This window comes from Ailuropoda melanoleuca, chromosome 4 (assembly GCF_002007445.2).
Source record: "Ailuropoda melanoleuca isolate Jingjing chromosome 4, ASM200744v2, whole genome shotgun sequence".
In the NCBI taxonomy this organism is placed as follows: Eukaryota; Metazoa; Chordata; class Mammalia; order Carnivora; family Ursidae; genus Ailuropoda; species Ailuropoda melanoleuca.
The window spans coordinates 95564690-95586629 of NC_048221.1; the positions used below are offsets into that span (position 1 = coordinate 95564690).

Consider the following 21940-nt stretch of genomic DNA (forward strand, 5'->3'; position numbering starts at 1 on the left):
ACCACACTTTGAGAACCACTAATCTAGAGTATAGTCATAAATTTAGAAGAAATGGAAAAATTGTGAGCAAATAGGAAAGAAGTTTACATATGTTTGTTGGAGGAAAAAATGCAGCCTTATTCATAATGGTTAAATGTTTAAGGTTGATTATCTAATAACTTGGTTATCAGATTTCTTCTGCTACCTTCAGTTTCCCCTAAATTGCAGTGATTATCCATTTGATGCAAGATGTGGAGGAAGGAGATTTGCTATCATCAAGGGAAAGAAAGGGATTAAAAGAAACCTTGACCGGAAAGTTCATAGTACTCTGGGACCATTAAATGAAAGGGGGATTGCAATAGATTGAATTGTGTGTCCCAAAATGTGTTGAACCTAATCCCCAGTACTTTAGAAGTTGTCTTATTTTGGAAATAGGGTGATTGCAGATACAACTTAGATGAGATCATACTGAAGTGCGGTAGGCCCTAAATCCAATATAACTGATATCCTTATAAGAGAGGAGAACAGCATGTGTAGAGAGGCACACACAGGAAGAAGTCAGCCTTGCGAAGACAGAGGCCGAGATTGGAGCTGCACTGCTGTATGCCAGGGAATGCCTGGGGCTGCCTGAGGGTAGAATAGGTAAGGAAAGATCCTCCCCTAGAGGCTTTGGGTGGAGCGTGGCCCTGCCAACACCTTGATTTCAGACTTCTAGCCTCCAGACCGCTAGCCTGTGAGAAAATAAATTTCTGTTGTTTTGAGCCCCCAGTTTGTGTAACTTTGTTATGGCAGTCCTAGGAAATGAATGTAGGGATATATCCCAAAGTAGTTTCATATTCTCTGAGGACATATTTATGGTAGAGCATGGTCCAAAATTGATGTCTTTCTTTCTGTCCCTGTCTTATGAAATATATGCCATGAAAAAATATATATATATGCCATGGATAGATCCTGTAGCTCTTTATTTCTGCCTTTATTCCTGGGTTCCTCAGCATAGCTGGAGCATTATGCCACTTTCTTACTCACCCCCCTCTTTTCTCCTTGTTACTCTGTTCATTCATCTTTGTTGCTGTTGTCTGAGTCACCTCTCTTTATTCATTGAAAACTGTAGCTTTTGCTACACTGTGCTCAGTTTCTTTTCTTTTTTTTTTTAAAGATTTATTTATTTATTTATTTGACAGAGAGAGAGAGGCAGCCAGCGAGAGAGGGAACACAAGCAAGGGGAGTGGGAGAGGAAGAAGCAGGCTCCCAGCGGAGGAGCCTGACGTGGGGCTCGATCCCATAACGCTGGGATCACGCCCTGAGCCGAAGGCAGACGCTTAACGACTGCGCCACCCGGGCGCCCCTGTGCTCAGTTTCTTTCACTTCAGCTTACATTACCTATGTAGTGCCTAAAACTCCTGGATCTTTGATCTAACCTTCACAGATCTTTTCCTCCACTTCTCTTCAACTTCTACCCCTACTAGGTTACTCATCCCATGGTCACAGTCTAGACCATGTCACCTCCAGCAACTTGAGTACAAATGTCTCATCCTCTCTTCCCCTCCAGCTACTGTTTGGTTTAATATTCTGCTCCCTGTTAGATGAAATTTTCAAGAATTTTCTCCATTTCCTCATTGCTGTATGATTTAAATACAGCAAACCTCACTCTTCTAGGTATACAGTTTGATGAGCTTTGACAAATATAGACAGTCATATAACCACTACCATATTTGAGATATACAAGATTACCATGACCAGAAAAGTTCCCTTGTGCCTCAGTGTAATCAGTCATCTCCCCATCCTTAGTCCTTGGCAACTGCTGATCTGATTTCTGTCCCTATAGTTTTGCCCTTTCAGAATTAAAGTGTATAGTTTTTTGAATCTGGCTTCTTTCACTTAGCACATGCTTTTTTTTTTTTATAATAATTTTTTGTTATGTTAGTCACCGTACAGTATATCCTTAGTTTTTGATGTAGCGTTCCATGATTCAGTATTTGCGTATAACTTAGCACATGCTTTTGAGATTTATCCATATTGTTGTATGAATCAATAGTTTGTTCTTTTTAATTTTTTATTTATTTTTTATTTATAGAGTAGTATTCTATACAGGTGAAGGTTTTTGGTAGACAAATGGTTTCATTCTCTTGGTAAATACTTAGGGATGAGATTGCTGGCTGATAAAGTAATTGTATGTTTAATGTTATAAGAAAATACTAAACTGTTTTCCAAAGTGGCCGTACCATTTTGCCTTCCCCCAGGATATATGAGGGTTCTAGTTGATTTGCATCCTTTCTAGCTCTTGGTATTGCCAGTTGTTCTGTTTGAAAATTTTTAGCCATTTTACACATAGGTGTATTATGGTGTCTCATTGTGGTTTTAATATGCATTTTCCTAATGACTTATATTGTACATCTTTTTGTGTGCTTATTGGTCACCCATGTTTCTTTTTTAATGTAGGGTCTTTAAAATCTCTTCCCCATTTTTAATGGCTTATTTATTCCATTTGTTGAGTTTGGAGGTTCTTTATAAATTCTAGATGCCAGTCCTTTATCAAATGCATATTTTGCAAAGTATTTTTTCCCACTCTGTGGTTTTTCTTTGAATTCTATATATCGGGGTGCCTGGGTGGCTCAGTCGGTTAAATGTCTGCCTTCAGCTCAGGTCATGATCCCAGGGTCATGGGATTGAGTCCCATGTCGGGCTCCCTGCTCAGTGGGGAGTCTGCTTCTCCCTCTACCTGCCACTCCCACTGCTTATGCTCTCTTTTTCTCTGACAAATAAATAAAATCTTAAAAAAAAACACATAAAAATTGAATTCTATATATCTTTTGAAGAGCAGAAGCTTTGATTTTGATGAAGTTGGTGTATAGAGTTCAGGTTTTTTTTATGGTTTGTATTCTTGTGTTCCGAGAAATTTTTTCCTAATTCTATGTCAGAAAGATTTTATCCTATGTATTTTTCTAGAACAAGGTTTCTCAGCTTTGGCACTTTTGACATTTGGGGCTAGATAGCTCCTTATTGTGTGGAGCTGTCCTGTATGTTGCAGCGTTTAGCAGCATCCTTGACCTTTCCCCACTAGATATCAGTGGTATTCCCCCATGTTGTAACCATGAAACATGTCTCCAAACATTGCCGAATGTACTATGGTTGAGGGAAAAGGAAGTGTCAAAATTTTACCCACTTGCGAACCACTGTTTCTGAAGTTTTATAGTTATAAAGTTTATATTTATTATCTATGATCCATTTTGAGTTGGTTTTTGTATATGATGTGAAATAAGGGTCCAGCTTTATTTTTTTGCATACGAATATTTGTCATTCCAGCACCATTTGCTGAAAATACTATCTTTTTTGTTTAGTGCTTCCTTGACATCTTTATGAAAAACAGTTTGACTGTATATGTGTTGGACTATTTCTAGACTCTATTCCATGGATTTATATGTCTGTCATGCCAATCCGGCACTCTTAATTATTGTACTGTCTTGAAATCGGGTAGTGTTGAGTTCTCCCACTTTGTTCCTCTTTTGAAAAATGGTTTTGTTTGTGTTAGATTCTTTTAATTTCTGTATAAATTTTAGAATCATCTTGTCTATTAAAAAAGCCTGCTGGAATTTTGATTAACATCGCCTTGAGTCTATACATCAGTTTGGAGAGAATTGACATCTTAATAATATTTGTTTTCTCTAATCCACAAACACAACAGTTCTTTCAGTTTCATTTAGGTGTTTAATTTTTTCATCAGTGTTTTGTTGTCTTCGTGTACCAAACTTAATGTTTGTGTTAGACTGATCTTTTTTTAAAATGTTGCTTTAATTAAGGTGTAATTAATCTTATTGAGGTTTTTAAAAATTTCAGTTTCTTTTTGATTGCAAGTATATAGAAATAGAAATGACTCTTTATATTGAACTCGTATCCTTTGACCTTGCTAATCACATTTATTGGTTTTAGTAGTAGTTCTTTTGTAGACTTTTTGTTAGGATTTTTTTTTTTTTTTTTTTTGAAGAGAGGGAGAGAGAGTTGGGGGAGAGAGAGAATCCCAAGCAGGCCAGCCTGCTGGGGGCTCCATCACATGACCCTGAGATCATGATCTGAGCTGAAATCAAGAGTCAGATGCTTCATCAGCTGAGCCACCCAGGCGCCCTCTAGGACTTTCTAAGTAGACAGTTATATCAACTGTATTTTTTTTTCCTTTTTAATATATGTACCTTATATCACCGGTTAGGATCTACTTATTATTTTACTTAATCTACTTTGTGTTCTGACCTCAACTCTGTGAAAGCAAGTTTTGCCAACATTTGTATAGCTGAATACAGTGAGCACTTTTCTGTCCTTATTTTAGCTACAATAAATAACATTTGACACTGTTAACCATTGCATTTCCTTTCTTAGCTTCTACTAGTTTTCCTTCTACTCTTCTGCAATTCTTTCTCAGTTTCCTTTGCTGCTTTATCTTCCCCCCGTTAAACTTTGAAATCAAAGGTTGCAAGCTGTGGGCCTGAATAATGCCCAAATGTGGTTTTCAGAAGAAAAAAAAATTTTTTCTTGGCACAATATTTTTTTTTTTTAAAGATTTTATTTATTTATTCAACAGAGATAGAGACAGCCAGCGAGAGAGGGAACAGAAGCAGGGGGATGGGAGAGGAAGAAGCAGGCTCACAGCGGAAGAGCCTGATGTGGGGCTCGATCCCATAACGCCAGGATCACGCCCTGAGCCGAAGGCAGACGCTTAACCGCTGTGCCACCCAGGCGCCCCTTGGCACAGTATTTTTAAAATTTTGAAATAGAACACTTTAAAGTGTTTATGCAGTGTGTGTTTGGCCACAGGTCTCATCACTCTAATTCCAGGCAGATTTACTCATTTCTGTTACCTCCCTGGCCCTATACACATTTGAGTTTTTGACTTCTGCTTGAAATGTTGGGATGTTTTAGTTCTCACCTAGATCTGGGGGGTTAAATATATCTGTATACTTAAAAATTCCAAATTTATATCTCTGATCTTTATTTCTACCTCAAATGTGTTTCTGTCAAAAACATTAGAGGTTTGAGGGCCTTTTTATATTGATTAAGAAGGTGTAACACAAGCAACCATTGTGTGATAGAAAAAGCAACAAAATATACAGAAACTTGTGACTGGTACCAGGTGTTATGTGTAAGTGTTAAATCACTAAATTGTACACCTGAAACTAATATCACACTGTATGTTAACAGATTTAAATAAAAACTAAAAACTGAAGGAAAAAAAAGGAAAAAAACCCACAAGATATGCAGAAAGAAAAGGAATGTTGAACAGGGATGTTTTATAATTTTATTTTATAATGGGAGATTATAAATATGTTTGCGTGGGGAGAGGAATGATTTAGTAGAGAGGGAAAATGGATGAAAGCAGGAGAATCCTATAGGAAGGCAGTCGTTAAAAAGAATGGAATAAGATAGGCAGGCCTTTGGTAGGTACAGAGACTTTTTTTAAGCCACAAGGTGAAAATGGGGCTGTAGATCTGGTGATCACCTTTTATTTCCAAGTATTAAAAACATAAAAAACATGTTTCCAGCAGTGATTTTGATGCTCTAGGTTGGACTAATTTATCCAGCATAGCAGGGATTGAGATATTTTGGAATGTCAAACGTCTGCTGTTCCATTATCCCACAAGCTGTAGATGAATATTACTCTCCAGTTATTATGTAACTGATAATAGGTGTGGGTAGTTGTGTATCTTTTTTTTTTAACTTACTAAAAGAATATTTAGTGAATTTTAAGTAATGGTAATTTTAACTAATAACTTCAAAGATGAAAGTGTTGTTTGAGAAAATAGTTTTAAATTATAATACGTCTTCTTTTTATAGATTTTGTGTTATTTGGGAATAAAAAAATTTATATGCTCTTAAGAAAACATTTGGTTAAGAAAAAAAAGTTCAGTAATAGACTGTTCATAAACCATGAAAATCAACAGGTTGGGGTGCCTGGGTGGCTCAGTCAGTTAATCACCTGCCTTCAGCTCAGGATATGACCCCTGGGATCAAGCCCCACCTTGGGGTTTGCGCTCAGCGAGGAGTCTGCTTCTCCCTTTCCCTCTGCCCTTCCGCCTGCTTGTGCTCATTCTCTATCTCAAATAAATAAATAAAATCTTTAAAAAAATAAATATAGGACAAAAGTATGGAATAAGGTTAGAAAAGAAAGCAAGGCATTCAAAAGTCCTGACTAATCTTAAGACTGTATATGAGTGAAAATGTTAAAGAGTGTGCTAGCAAATATGGTTAAAAGTCTGATCTATCACTGCCAAGTAAGAAATGTTGCGCTAGAAGGAAATTTATTACAATACATTATCAAACTTAATTGGGGAAAAAAAGATACTGTATTATAATTTGATTAAATTTAGAGTTCATTCCTAATCAAATTAATTAAATATGAAAATAAAAGTGTACTTTCATAGCATGACACGAGGAATATCTTTATTAACCCATACCAAATTTAAAAGGAAAATGCCAATTAATAAATTGTTTACCATTAGTCTTTTTTCTTAAATTTAAATTCAGTTAGCCAACGTTATTAGTTTCTGATAGTCTTTAATTCAGCATTGCTATTTAGTGTGGTCCATGGACTGGTGCCAGTCCATGAATTGGTTGTTACAGGTCTGTCAAGAGATAAGTACAAGAATATAGAAGTATTTAGAAACTTTTATAAATTTGACAGAGCAATTTTGTTTATAACTAAAAATCAGATATTTGGCCTTGAGTTTTATATTTTGGGCTTATATATCTTTTAAATTTAATTTTCAGGTTATTTTTTATTAGTTGGTTTATTTTTACTGACTTATTACTTACTAATTTTTATTAGCATTTTAATAAAATGCTAGAATTGGATTGCTAATTAAGAATTCAGTAAAGTGGTCACGTGTAGAGCATCTTACAGCTAGGTTTGGAAAATTTTTTTCAGTCTTGTAATCAGATTGTAAGATTTCATCATGTAGAACCAAATGTATTGTTGTAGTGAAGAGAACTGTTAAAGAATAGCAGAAAATGCTAGTGATACAGCACGTTAAAAGATGGGTAGTGATGGGAAGGAGGTCTAAAATATAGTTAATATTGCGAAAAACATACAGAAAGAACAGTTTTACTTTCTCCAAAAACACTGTGATGAGAATGTTATCATATAGAAAGCTGAATGCTATATGAGTGGATGGATATTTAAATCTAAATATTAATGTATATGATAACTCAGTTAATGACTTAGCATATTTTCCTTCAAAATTATTGTTTTAGAGAACGGAATCTTGGCATTATCTTCCTCAAGAAATGGACTCGTCCCACACCTTGGATATAACCCAGACCAAGTTTAATATGAGAGAGGAAGGGACCAAAGTGACAGACTTCACCTCTGTGGAGGAAGGTATATTGACCCAACCAGAAACTGAAGTAAAGGAACCCAAGAGAGGTCTGTTATGTTCGCCGCTGCTAGGTAATGCCTCTTTATTTTTAACTAGTAGTAATAGCTCTTATTTGTAAAATACTTTTGGGGGACTTCAGGTCTTGCACCTAAATCTCTTTCGTTCAAGATTATTTATTTATTTATTTTAGAGAGAGAGAGTGCACGAGTGCGCAGGGGGTTGGGAGAAGCAGAGGGAGAGAATCTGAAGTGGACTCTGCACTGATTGTGGAGCCCTACCCAAGGCTTCATCTCTCCACTGCGAGATCATGACCTGAGCCGAAACCAAGAGTCAGACACTTAACTGACTGAGCCACCCAGGCACCCCTAAATCCTTTCATGAGTTGAGGAGCTCTGTAGAGCCATCCTCAAAGGAATTAGCTAATTTCTGGTTTTCTACGCTGGCCAGCTGGTCTAGTTATGTTAAATGTGCACCTGCCCTTCATTATGTCCTATTCTTCACAGAAGGCAGAAAGGTGATAACTTCCTCTCTAGTGGGTAGACGTCCTCAGCCCTGAATTTGTGGATTTTTTCTTGGGGTGAACTATATATTATCCTTTGACAACTTCTCTCAGCAGTGGAGCCTCCATGATCCTTAAAAAACAAAACAAATGTTTAAGCTTGCTTCATTAGAGTCTTAAAATTAGTTAAGGCATACATTATTCTCAGTTTTCAGACCCCAAAAGTGAAATAAAGGGGTTAAATGACTTGTCTGAGGTAGATCTTACTGGTTTACTCTGCTTAATATGTAACTGATTTATTAGCTCTTTACAAAAGGTAAACTTTAAGTACCTTTCAGATTATCAGGGAGATAGAATTGTGCTATTAATACTTTGGATCATGTGGATATAGAAGAATGCTGAACCAGTATGGTAATTTCAATTTTTATGCCTAAATGATAATTAAAGCAATATTATTTTGTTGTTCTTTCTGTTTTATTCAGATTTTTTTTTCGAAAATTGAAAAAAATGCAACAACAACTTAGAATTAGCCTTTGACAGGGGAATGAGATTTAACCATGATGTTATCTTGTCAGAATTTTACAGAGGAGCGCCAATAGGAGTTAATTCAGCAGGTTTTTTTCAAACATAAGCTAAGGCTATCCAAATCAAAATATTGGTACCAGTGTATTTTATGATGTAGATCATCAAAGTCAGTTTTAGTTTCACATTTTAAGAAAGATGTCGACAGCGGGGCTCCTGGGTGGCTCAAGCAGTTGAGCTTCCAACTCTTGGTTTTGGCTCCGGTTCTGGGATGAGTCTCCATGCTTAGCTTGGAGACTGTTTGGGATTCTCTGCCTCTGCCTCTGCCCCTACCCCCTCTCTCATGCTCTCTCTCTCTTTAAAATAAATGAATGAATAAAATTTTAAAGAACGAAAGATGTCAACAGCACAGGAGTTCCTTTGTGAGAGGAGAGGAGATGAGTATGACAGTAGGTGAAAGAGAAGACTTCACTATGATCAGGTGTTTGAGGGGCTGTCAAGCTAAAGATCAAGGAGCTTACCTTTCATTTATTCATTCATTTGCTTAACAAATATCTAAGTGCTTATGGTGTGTTTGATGCTAGGGATATATAGATGAAAGCCTTCCACTTTTGGGAAGATAGTCTAGTAAACAGAAAGATAATGGTATATGGGATCGGTATTACAGTGGTCTAGTGCAAGGGTCTGATTTTGTACTGACCGTGAGATAAGAATAGTTTTTGCATTTTTGAATGATTGTAAAAACAAAAAAAGAAGTATATGTGATAGAGGTCATATGTGACCAACAAAGTGTAAAATGCTTATTAGTTGGCCTTTTATTAAAAATGTTTGCTGATTCCTAGTCTAGAGGTTAAAATGAAAATACATAGCTTATAGGGAGGTTGTTTTCAATTTGATATAAGAACTTTTTAATAGAGCCATTTAATAGTAGAAAGACCATATAACAACAGAAGAAGTGAGCTTTATATCACTGCAAAATGCCAGGCAAAATTCTCTAATAGAATTTCAACATTGGGTAGGAGATGGTGCAGTGTGGCTTCTAAAATGTTTTCTAGGTAAGGTTTTAGAACTCCAGCTCCTCATTTACTATAGGTAAAGTAGAACGTTTTTAATTATTAGAGCAGATCCCTGGATCTGATAGAGGAAATTTCATCATTGCTGCTTTCTTATGCAGGAGCACAGTCATTGAGGGATATATTGGTCTCACCAGTGGCCAATGTCATGATGATGACTGGTGCCGGAACAGTTAGATATCTCAAAAAGGAGTGATCCAAGCCATCAGCAGTTGTCTAAATGTGAGGAAATGTGGGATCTTTGTTAAAAACCTTCGTGATTCTTAGAGGGACGAAGGACTTCTCTGTTATGAAGGTTTAAGACTGAGTCTGTAAGCCAAGGTCAAAGAGGAATATACCAAGTAGTCCTTGGTAGTCAAGGTTATCATTCTCATTCAATTCATTTTTAATAAATTCATTCAGTAAATAAATCTGTTTTTAGTGAATAAGTGTAGCAAGTACTTTGGTAGGCACTACAGATATAGCTGTAAATAAAGTGGATGTGGAGTTGACGATCTAGGTGGGAAGCAGACAGACCAAAGATTAAAACAAGGTTATGACAGTTATGATAGGGAAGGTGTGCCATGCAGAATTATAGGCATTCTGAAATCAAGAAAGTTTACTCAAGCAATGGTATTACATTCATAGTGAAAGAATATTTAGTTCTAGCAAAATATCACCTATCCAGTTAAATTAATCTTAGAATACTGATGGTTTTATAGTTTTATTTCTATTAAAATTGTGTTTTTGTTTTTATAGTTATATAAATGGTGTAAGTAATAAGGAGTTTATACCTAGTTTGTACATATTTAGGCACGTCTAATAGGAATTATTTAAGTTGACATTCAGGAATCCACAAGAATTGTTTTTCCTTTAGATCAGCAGTTCTCAAACTTTTTGTTCACAGGACTCCTTCACATACTTTAAAATTACCGAGGACTTCAACGAGCTTTTGTGTATGTGGGTTGTTGATATTTCCCATATTAGAAATTAAAACTTAGAAATTTCTAAATATTTATTAACTCATTAAAAAATAACATTTCCATTGCATGTTAACATAAATTACATATTTTTTAAGAAAAGTAACTATTCCTCAAAACAAAAATATTCAGAAGAATAACGCTGTTTTATTTAAGAAAAAAAATCTCTATAAAGTTTGACCTAATAGAAGAGAGGTAGATTCTGATAATCTGCTTTTGAATTCAGTATGTTGCTATATCATAGATGATGTAGCTTCTGGAACATTGTACCGTACTCTTGTGAGAGAATAAGGCAAATGACATCTTAATATTATTTTGAATATAATTTTGACTCTAGATACCTCCTAATAATGTCTTAAGGATGCCCAGGAACCTATGGACCACACTTTGATTTAAGATGGAAAGAAACACTCATAATGGTTCAGAGCACTTGCCAAGAAATTAGAGTGTTTAGGTTCAGTTCTCATTCTGACACTTAAGCTATTTGAATGTGGGAAAATTAATATTTCTTAAATTTTATAATCATGTTTCCTCAGCTGTAAGATGGGTATAATAATACCTATCCTTCAGAGTTATCATTGAAATTTTGTACGTTAAGTGCCTGAAACTTTTCAGGCTATGAATAAATGATAGCTGCTGTTATGTTATTCTGATGCTCGTAGAAACTTCCAGATGGCTACGTATTTAGGTTCTTTAAAGTATTACATGAGTAAGCTAAGCATTTAACTTTCAGCATTCCCAACATTTTTATACCTGAAACTTTGCAGTCATACAAGACAACTTTGCTTCTCCTGATTTGCCTTTGCTGACATGTTTGACACAAGATCAAGAGTTTGGGTCTGATTCCTTATTTCAACAAAGTGAACTAGATTTTGCACCTCTGAGGTAGGATGATTTATTTTTTTATTTGCATGTAGACTTTCCTCTCTTTCTTTTCTTGTTGTAAGTTGTTGCTAATATTAATGACTTTTCAGGCTAAGGTGAGACTTCGGAGTGGGGGTTAGATATTTTCAGTACATACTTGGAAGGTAACAAGGCCCTAAGTTAAAACATGATGCATATTAATTTGGAATAGTAATACATGTGTAAAGATGAGCTAGGCAACTGTAGTTCATTTAAAAATAATTTTTAATGTATTTTAGCATTTCAGGCAGTTTATTTTATTTTTAAATTTTTATTATTGAAGTATAGTTGACAGATAATGTTATGTTAGTTTCAGGTGCACAATGTAGTGTTTTGACAATTCTGTTCATTCTGCCGTGCTTACCATGACGTGTTGTACACCTGAAACTAATGCAATAATGTGTATCAACTATACTCAAATAAAAATGTTGAAAAAAAACCCGTGGTTGTTTACAGAGTAAAAACCTTTGCCCTTCTGCTATGTATTACCTTAAAATTACTTTTATGAAAAAGTGTTCCGTATATAATAGTCAACCAATAATTAGGTTACCTCTTGTTTTTTAGGAGTAGACCACTTCTTTTTATTTATTTATTTTTTAATTTTTATTTATTTATTTTACGGAGAGAGACAGCCAGCGAGAGAGGGAACACAGGCAGGGGGAGTAGGAGAGGAAGAAGCAGGCTTCTAGCGGAGGAGCCTAATGTGGGGCTCGATCCCAGAACGCTGGGATCATGCCCTGAGCCGAAGGCAGATGCTTAATGACTGCGCCACCCAGGCACCCCAGGAGTAGATCACTTCTTAAGGGGTTTTCAAGAGCACAGTAAATGACTAGTGAAAGAATTAGTGAAAGTTAAATAAGTATTAAATTATGGTAGCTGATAAACATTTTAATAGTAAAGTTTGAATTTTTTATTTAATCATTTTTGGCAGTATGAAAATATTCCTATTTTTTTGTAACATTGTTTTAGGAGAAGGCTGAGAAAATATCAGGGTCGTAGGATGAGCCTTCATATGTTTACAAAAAATTTGCCTTGTTCGGTCACTAACCACTTTAAGGGAATTTGAAATTAGAACTTTGTTTTTTCAATACACTTTTCAAATAATCTTAATTTCAGTGACATATCAGTTTCATATTTTTCATGTTAGTATTTAAAAAATGTTTTAAATGTGTTATTTATTTATTTTTAACTATATTTTCAGGGGAATTCCTGGTAAGTCTGAAGATACTGCATGGTTTTCTCGACCGTCGGAAGTTAGTGAAGCTTTATTCCAGGCAGCCTCAGAAGTAGCTTCAGACTTAGTTAACAGTTGCGTTAGTTTATCTCAGCACTCGCTTATAGCTAGTACAGCTGTTGAGTGTCAGCACTCTTTTTTACCTTTTGGACAAGGGACTAAAGAAGAGACTATTTCGTCTGATACAGTTGATGAACTGAAAACCCCCAAAGACTTCGATAGTTATGATGCTCTTTGTTCCTATATGGCATGGAAGAAACAAGAAGTTCAGGAGCCAGAAACCAGTTTAGCTGATAAAGGTCAAGTTTCTGTTTCAAGCTCATCTTATACAAGTGATGAATACATGACTCCTGAAGGAAGTGACAGCTTTGATGCTTCTTGTTCGTATGTGCAGTATTGGAAACAGAAAGCTTTACAGCAGTCAGAAAAATATTTAACCAGTAAGGATCATGATTCTTATTCAGATTCATCTGACACAACTGATAAAAATAAAATTCCTAATGGAAGTGACAATTTTCGTGCCCCTTTTTCATGTATGCTGTGGAGCAAACAGGAAGCTTCACACGATCCAGAAACATATGCGATCAATAAGGACTGTGTTTCTTTTCCACATGAAGTTGCTCCTCATTTTAATAACAAAATGTCACGGTCTTTCTTGCATTGTCTGCTGGAAAGAAGAGGAAAGGGCATTCCTTTGACAGCTCACAGTCATTATTTTGAGAGTGTTTATTTAAGGGCTCCAGCTGAGAATGAGGTGAAAGAAATGATGGATTCTTTGGAGGGGTATGAAAGAAATGAAGAAGATCTGGGGAAAGAATTATCTCAAGGTTTTGAACTAAAGGAGAATAGAAATACTTTAGTATTTTCAGAGATGCATCCCAGATCTTCAGAAATACAGTATATTGAGAATGTTATAGTTCCTGATAATTCTGTAGAAGTTTCAGAAATACATATACACTCAAGGCAACATGGTATCTCTAAGATGGAGGTTTCTGGTGGTCCTCTTCAGACTATTAAATCCAGCGTGGATGAGACATCAGAACAACTGTATTTACAAGAGGAAAGAAACCAAAGGGCAACATCTACTTTTAGTGGAGAAAGTGTTGATTCTTCTGAAAATGTAGCCTTTGAGGTTGTTATTGCCTCTATTGAGCCTTCCAAGAAAGAGAGTACAGTAAATGAAATCCAGACTGACATCAGTAAGTCTTTAATAAATGACAGCCAAGAAAGTGAACCAAAAAATTCACCTCTTTCCCTATTAAATTATAATGATGAAAACTCTTTCTTTGATGGGCTTCGTCATCCACATTATCAATCTACTCCTGGGGTATTTGAATTAGTGGCTTCAAAACCGTTGTTCCATAAAAAAGATAATGGTGATAGCTCCCTGTATTGGCATCTTGATTTAAAATCACTCCCCAATGCTCCTCAGGAAATGTTCATTAAGCCACTTTCTGTTATTCCAGAGCTTAAGTCATCTGCTTCTTTAAGTGAAAAATCTCACAGCCAGACTGTTGGTCTTGGCAATGCACAGTCAGCTTTATTTCAGTGTGATCTAGACAGTGAACCATTTCTTTCCATTGGGAAGATAAAGTCTGTTCCTGATCTTGACCTTGCAGAGAAGGTAGGATCTTCAGACATTTTTTATCCAATGAAAGTATCGACTTCAGATTCTTTGGTTTTACAAGATTTAAGAACATTTGAAGAAGTTGCAGATTCCTCAAACTGTATTTTGGTTAAGAATGTAAACTCTAGTGACATCATTGAAGGTCCATCTGCAACTGTAGGAAGCAGCTTTTCAGCAAACTTGGTGACATGTGATGCTAAGTCACAAGGTGCTTTACCAATGACCAGTAATGCATCATTAATTGCAGTCAGCCAAGAGTCATTGCTGAAAGCTGATGTAGGCCATGGTAAAATTCCTGAGCCTATGGGAGCCAAATCCGGTTTTACTATACATAAAATTATGCAAAATGACTCCTATTTTGTAGAGGGCCCGCAGGGGAAGGCTGAATCTGACACCTCTACTCTGGATGATGATACTGAATGCTGTAACCTAGATGAAAATCCTATTGTATGCAGTACAAGAGTTGCTGATCTACAAAGAGAGGTGAGACACAATAAAATGATAAATGGAGGAAATGTGGTCTTTTCCAGTACTATTTCAGAAAATGGTATTGTTACTTGTTTTTATTTTACTTTTTTTTTAAATTTTATGAACAGGCATATGAACAAGGTGACTTGACTGTTGAGTCCATTGAGCTAGCAGGTTTTAAAAATGTGCTTGATGATCTAGAGGTTTGTGACAGCTCCCTGCACTGGCAGTCTGCCTTACAACTGCCATCTAAGGAAGAGAGTGATTTTGAAGAGCCTGTAAGTTATTCTGTCTGACATTTCTTGGGGGGTAGGGAAAGAATATTTTAGTTGAAAAATGGGGATGAAAGTAAAGGGCCCATTTATATCCTCTAATACCAACATGTGACTTACAATCTGTCTTCATCTGATATCCAAGAATATGCTCCATTAATTTGTTAGAAGTTGGCATAAAAGAAATATCTGTGTTTCATAGACCATAAGAGTTAGTGAGTTTTGTAGTGTCTTGGAAAAGGCCATCCTTTGGAGCTCCCAGGCTTTTTATCTTGAGACCTGCTAACTCTTCCAGTTGTGTCAGCAAGAAACTTTGGACAGTGTTCAGATTAGACTCACTGGTGGAGATAGTCAGTTGTACATTTTTTCACTCTGCCCTTCAATTTACAAGTATTGAAATAGACTCTGGAATATTTAAATATTTCTGTTCAGAAGGTCCTGAAAGATTTGACTTCAGAGGAATTTTGAAAATTATAAGAACCAGTGTTTCCCCAGGAAGGATACTGGGGTGCTTAATATCCACACTACTTAGTGTCCCCAAAGGGAACTAACTACCACTTTCCCAAATGAGTGACATACCTATGCATATACACATTCCCTCCCTCTCTCTGTTTATATCATTATCGTGTGTGTGTATGTGTGTGTACTAGAAAATAACTTCAAGATGTTATTAATTTCTGTGTCAGCCTTTCTTTTATACAAGACTTCATTTGCCTTTGCCTGGATCTTTGCATCTCTTGGTTTTGATGTTCCTTTGGTCCCATTGCCCATCCTCTTTTGTCTGATACTATCAGCTTCTTTATAGTATATCCTTAATCTTATTAGTCATTAAATATAGCTATACAATAGATGTTGTGTACTTAATGTTACTTTCCTTTTCCTGTTTTTCCATGTATAAGATTAGTATGTCCTTGGAAAGCTGCTAGTTTGGGTTGCAATCATTTTTGGACCTTTAGATTCAGGCAGATGATTAGAGAAAATGAACAAAGATATTGAGATAAACTTTTCCTTTCATTTATAATTATTGAATATATTAAAAATTGAAATACAGAGAACTGTGAGGTTAATTTTATTTTCTTTAACATTCTAAAGTAGACAGTGTTTGGGCACCTGGGTGGCTTAGTCGGTTAAGTGTCTGCCTTTAGCTCAGGTCATGATCCCAGGGTCCTGGGATCAAGCACCACGTTGAGCTCCCTGCTCATTTGGGAGCCTGCTTCTCCTTTCCTGCTCTCCCTGCTTGTGCTCTCTCACACTCTCTCTGTCAAATAAGTAAATAAAATAAAATTAAAAAAAAAGAAAAGTACACATTGTTTTTATTCTAATTTTCAGTCTCTTGATGGGGATGAAAATGATAGCTAACACTGTGTGCTCAAATACTATGCTAAGAGATTTATTTATATACATCAATTCATTTAGTCCTTTGGTCAGTCCAATCAGGTAGGATTATTGGGGGTTATTACCATCCTCATTTTACAATTGATATTTAGAGGGTTAAGAAACTTGCTCATTATTATTGAGCAAGTGGGAAAGCTGGTATTTGAAACTAACCTTATCTTTTTTTTAAGATTTTATTTATTTATTTGTGTGAGAGAGCGAGAGAGAGCATGAATGGGGGGAGAGGGAGAAGCAAAGTCCCTGCTGAGCTGGGAACCCAACATGGGGCTCGATCCCAGTACCCTGGGATCATGACCTGAGCCAAAGGCATCTAGATGCTTAACTGACTGAGCCACTCAGGTGCCCTGAAACTAACCTTATCTATGTATTTAACAACCATACCATAAACTATCTTCCTGTTTAACTATTCTTCAGTGAAACCAAAGCCAAGATTTTGCATTATTTTGGCAAGAGTGGAGGTTTTGAAGGGGATTGGTCAAAGTTAATTTCAATAAGAATGAGAAACAAATATTATCAATTTTAAACTTAGAGTTCTAATTTTTTTTTATAATACTATTTATATAACTTACATCAACTTTTTATACATAATATATATTTAAAGAAAGAGAGCACAAGCAGGGGAAGCAGCGGGCACAGGGAGAGGGGGAAGCAGGCTCCCTGCTGAGCAGGGAGCCCAATGCAGTGTTCATTCCCAGGACCCCGAGATCATGACCTGCACTGAAGGCAGACAACTGACTGAGCCACCCAGGCGCCCTACATTTTCTTTTGCATTACCTACTCTAATATCTGTATGTTTCAAAGCTTTGATGATAATGAAATTTTATTTATTTACTAAATTTTAATTCCAGTAGAGTTAACATACAGTGTTATATTAGTTTCAGGTGTACAATATTCTGTACATTAACAATTCTATACATTACTCAGTGCTCATCGTGATAAGTGTACTCTTAATCCCCTTCACCAATTTCACCCATCCCCTTCCCATAACCATCAGTTTGTTCTCTATAGTTGACAGTCTGGTTTTTTTGATTTGTCTCTTTTTTTCTTTGTTCATTTGTTTTGTTTCTTAAATTCCACATAAGTGAAATCACATGGTATTTGTCTTTCTCTGACTGACGTATTTCACATAGCATTATAGCTTCTAGATCTGTCCATGTTGTTGGAAATGGCCATATTTCATTCTTTTTTATGACTGAGTAATATTAATGAAATTGTATTGATGTCAAGATTGGAATAGAAATTTTTCTTCCTACATTTAAAAGCTCTAGAGAAAAACTATTAAATACACATATGTGCCTGGGGACACACACAAAAAGTCTCTATCATATATGTGATACATATGTTAATGATCTGTATTTCAAAAAAGTCTCCTTTAGGAGTGGGATAATTGAAAACTTAGAACTTTGTGCTTTGTTTAGAGCAGGGTTTCTCTGTACTATTGTCTTTTTGGGTATGATAATTCTTTGTTGTGGGGGGCTTTTCTGTGCATTTTAGGCTGCTGAGCAACATGCCTGGCTTCTACTCAATAGATGCCAATAGCCACACATACCCCCCCCACACACACACCCGAAGTTATGACAGTGAAAAATGTCTCCAGACATTGCCATATATTTCTTGGTCAGGGAGAGATGGGTGGAGGCAAAAATCTCCCACAACTGAGAACCACTGGTGTAGAGAAACCTAGACAGGGCAGTAGAAGTAGAATATTTATTTTTACACCCTGCCAGTTGCCTAAGATTGTTCATTACTACACAATGAAAAAACCTTGATAAAAGAGGATTGAACAAAATTCATCCTTACGTACTTTTTTATTTTTATTTTTTATTTATTTATTTTTTAAAAGATTTTATTTATTTATGTGACAGAGAGGCAGCCAGCAAGAGAGGGAACACAGCAGGGAGAGTGGGAGAGGAAGAAGCAGGCTCCCAGCAGAGGAGCCTGATGTGGGACTCGATCCCGGAATGCCGGGATCACGCCCTGAGCCAAAGGCAGACGCTTAACGACTGCGCTAACCAGGCGCCCCTCCTTATGTACATTTTTAGACTCTCCTGAGAGGGGATCAAAAAGAGGGAATAACATTTTTAGGAAAATAAAGAAACCTCAAAGTGATATATTGTTTTTATATGAGAGTAATGTGAATTTGGTGAAAAGCTTATATGTTTGTGTACTGACATCACCATTGCTGGTTTCTAATTTCTTTTCTAGTAAGGACTTGCTGGGATCTGATAAACTTTGAGAACTTCTTTTTCAACATTTAACCTTTACTTCACTGTCAGTTTGTTTTTCCAAGTACTTTTGTTTAAAGAAATTTGAGGACTTATGTTTTTTGGTAATTGATCATAGATCCAGCTCTTTGATGCTTTAATTTTTTTTTCTAAACATTTGTGGATTTCTTGAAAATATTCCTGTTCTCTCTTTCCTTCTTTCCTCTTTCCTTTTTACAACATAACCTCTTCTTTAAAAAAAAATCCTTGAGCTTGTCAAGAGTAATACCAAAGTTCAAATTCTTCAGTGACCATACTATTATATGGAACAAACTTCTAGGCTTCCTATCTTAATATTCTATATAGGCAGACTTCCAGACCCTCAGAATAATTTGTAGATTCTTCTTAGAATTGACCAAACAAGGTATGACTTGTATATGAATTTAGGAGGGTTGAGAATATGAGCTTAAGGATCTGGTATGACTGCTTAGTTTTCATTTTCATAAAAATTAGGTTTTCTTTTATCAGGTGAAGCCTAAAATTAATCCTGTTTTCTTAATTTTTTATCTTTTTTTATAGGTAGGTTCTAATATGGACATTAATCAGACTTTTTCATCCATATTGCCTCCATTTATTCCTCATGAACCAACCGTAGAGTTGGAGTATCACTCCTCAGATCTCAGGATGTTGAGGGTATCTCCTGACGCTGTGCAGAAGACTCTCAGACAAATAGCAGGTATGTGGGAAAGGAGATATTAGCTGTTCTTTTGACTAGCTTGTTAAAAATACCTTGCTATGGTTAATTTTTTATTTTTGAACTCTTGTAATAATGTTAACTTTGGATTAGGTGTATTTATAAATCCCCTGATCTTTTATTAGATAAATCATTTGATTTTTCACTATCTTCTCTATGGCATTGTTTAGAACTGAATTACGTGGAGGACTCTGATATTAGAGTCCGTTTATTATTTCTGTATTCTATTCTGTAACTTGAAGGGAAAAAAGAAATTAATGGAGCACAAGGGGAGAAGAGTGGAACCAAATAAGTTTGTACAGAGGAAACTGAGAGATCAATTCTGAGGTAGAAAGCAAGATTATCTGTTGAGGGAGGTAGTGGTAAAGGAGGGTTATGGGGTTTGAGGAGAGTAGCTTGGCACAGGCTCAGAATTTATGTTAAAGTGAATAGGAGTTGCAGCTGACCAAGAGCAAGCAAAAGAATTGGCAGGTAGCTCTGAGAAGTCAGCTGAGGTTGGAGATGATTTTCTCATGTTGTCAGCCTTAATAGAATCTCTGGTTTTTCTCTACTAAAACTCAAAACTGCAGAAAATGAGTTATAGGTTGGTCCTCGGTTGAGGGATTTGTTGAGTGGGTACATGTGGTGGATGGAAAACAGTGGAAGGGAATCAGTAAATATTAAATATTTAGATCTGTGAACATGGGTTGCCTTTCCTTTGAGAGAATGTCATTTTATATTAAATACTTTGATCTGTAAATATGGGACATCTTTCCATTACTTAGATTTTCTTCTTTTCTTTCAACATTATTTTATGGTTTTCAGTGTATAAGTCTTGCACTCCATTGTTAAATTAATTCTAAGTATTTTAATCTTTTTGTTGTTGAAAAAAATTGTTTTCTTAATTTCACTTTTGGAATATTCATTGCTAGTGTATGGAAATGCAGTTGAATTTTGTATGTTAATTTTATAGCTGCAATCTTGCTGAACTACTTGTTTATTATCTGCAATATTTTTTATGTGGATTTCTTATAATTTTTATATACAAGACCACATCATCATCAAATATAGTCTTCTTTCTTTCCAACATGGATGCCTTTTATATATTTCAATTCCTCAGCTGCCCCAACTAGTACCTTCAGTGCAATGTTATATAAAAGTGGCGAGAACAGACATCCTTGTCTTGTCCTGTTCTTTGTAGAAAGATATGAAGTCTTTTATCATTAAGTATGATGTTAGCTGTGGGATTTTTGTAGACGATCTTTATCAGGTTGAGGAAGTTACCCTTTATTTGTAGTTTTTAGAGCATATTTATCATGTTGTATAAGGGTGTTAGATTTTGTCAAATGTTTTTTCTGCCTCTTTTATGATGATCATATGGTTTTTGTCCTATATTCTAATAATATAGTGCATTATTAATTAATTTTTGTATAACCAACCTTAGAGCCTTGGTTGTATATGCCATTTGGTTACGGCATATAATCCTTTTTGTATGTTGTTGGATTTGTTTTGTCAGTAATTTTTGAGGGCTTTTATGTTTATGTTCATAGTAGGTATTGGTGTGTAGATTTGTTGTGATTTTTGTTATTATTAGGTTCTGGTACAAGGATAATGCTAATGTTACAAGTTGAGGTGAGAAGCATTATCTCTTCTAACTTGCTAATGTCACAAGTTGAGATGAGAAGCATTATCTTCTAGTTTTTGGAAGTGGTTGTAAAGGATTGGTATTAGTTTTTATTGGGTGAAACCCACTGTAAAGCTGCTGCCTCTTTGTAGAAGTTTTAAAATTACTAATTTCATCTTTCTATTTGCTATAAATCTATTTATATTTTATATTTTTCATGAATCAGTTTTCATAATTTGTGTCTTTTGTGGAATTTGTCCATTCCAGCTAGGTTATCTAATTTGTTGGCATATGGTTGTTCATGGTATTCCCATATAATCCTTTTTATTTTGGAAGATTGGTAGTAATACCCCTTCTTTCATTCCTGATTTTGATAATTTGAGTTTTCTATCTCTCTTTTTTTTGGTGAGTCTAGCTAAATTTTGTCAATGTTCATCTTTTCAAAGAAATAAACTTTGGTTTCTCTACTTTTTCTGATCTTTTTCTCTATTTTTAAATCTCTATTTTATTCCCATTTAGTCTTTATTTTTTCCTTCCTTTCACACTTCAGTTTTAGTTTGTGCTTTTTACTGTTTCTTGAGGTGAAAGAACAGGTTATTGATTTGCGACTTTTTTTTTTTTAAAGATTTTTCATCTATTTGAGAGAGAGAGACTGCGCACGAGCTGTGGGGAGGGACAAAGGGAGAGAGAGAAGAAGACTCCCTGCTGAGCAGGGAGCCTGATGTGGGGCTTGATCCCAGGACCCTGAGATCATGACCTGAGCTGAAGGTAGACACTTAACTGAGTACCCAGGTGCCCTGGGACTTTATTTTTGATATAGGTGTTTACATTGATAGATTTCTCAGCAGTACTTTAGTGGCATACTCAGAATTTTGGTTTGTTGTGTTTTGTTTTAATTCATCTAAAATGTTTTTAAGTTTCCATTGTAGTTTGTTTTCATTGACCCCGTGGTTATTTGGGACTGTCTCGTTTAATTTCCACATATTTTTTACTTTCCTTTTGTTATTAGCATCTCATTTGATTTCATTTTTGTTAGAGAACACCTACTTTGTATGATTTTAGTTTGTTAAAATTTTATTGAGGCTTG

The 21940-nt window shown here is 35.6% G+C and overlaps 1 protein-coding gene across 18 annotated transcripts in view; it reads left to right on the top strand.

Annotated features, from left to right (window-relative positions):
- The window catches only part of ALMS1 (ALMS1 centrosome and basal body associated protein), a 174757-nt gene that overhangs the window by 27032 nt on the left and 125785 nt on the right, over nt 1-21940 (top strand). For 11 of the 18 annotated variants that reach the window (XM_034659360.1, XM_034659361.1, XM_019802036.2 and 8 more), the window contains 5 exons: nt 7216-7411; nt 11161-11278; nt 12498-14640; nt 14754-14903; nt 19076-19232. In XM_034659360.1, the coding sequence (XP_034515251.1) occupies nt 7216-7411; nt 11161-11278; nt 12498-14640; nt 14754-14903; nt 19076-19232 (2764 nt within the window). The remainder of the gene's footprint in view (nt 1-7215; nt 7412-11160; nt 11279-12497; nt 14641-14753; nt 14904-19075; nt 19233-21940) is intronic. The other 7 variants (XM_034659362.1, XM_034659364.1, XM_034659367.1 and 4 more) reach the window with 7 other exon arrangements.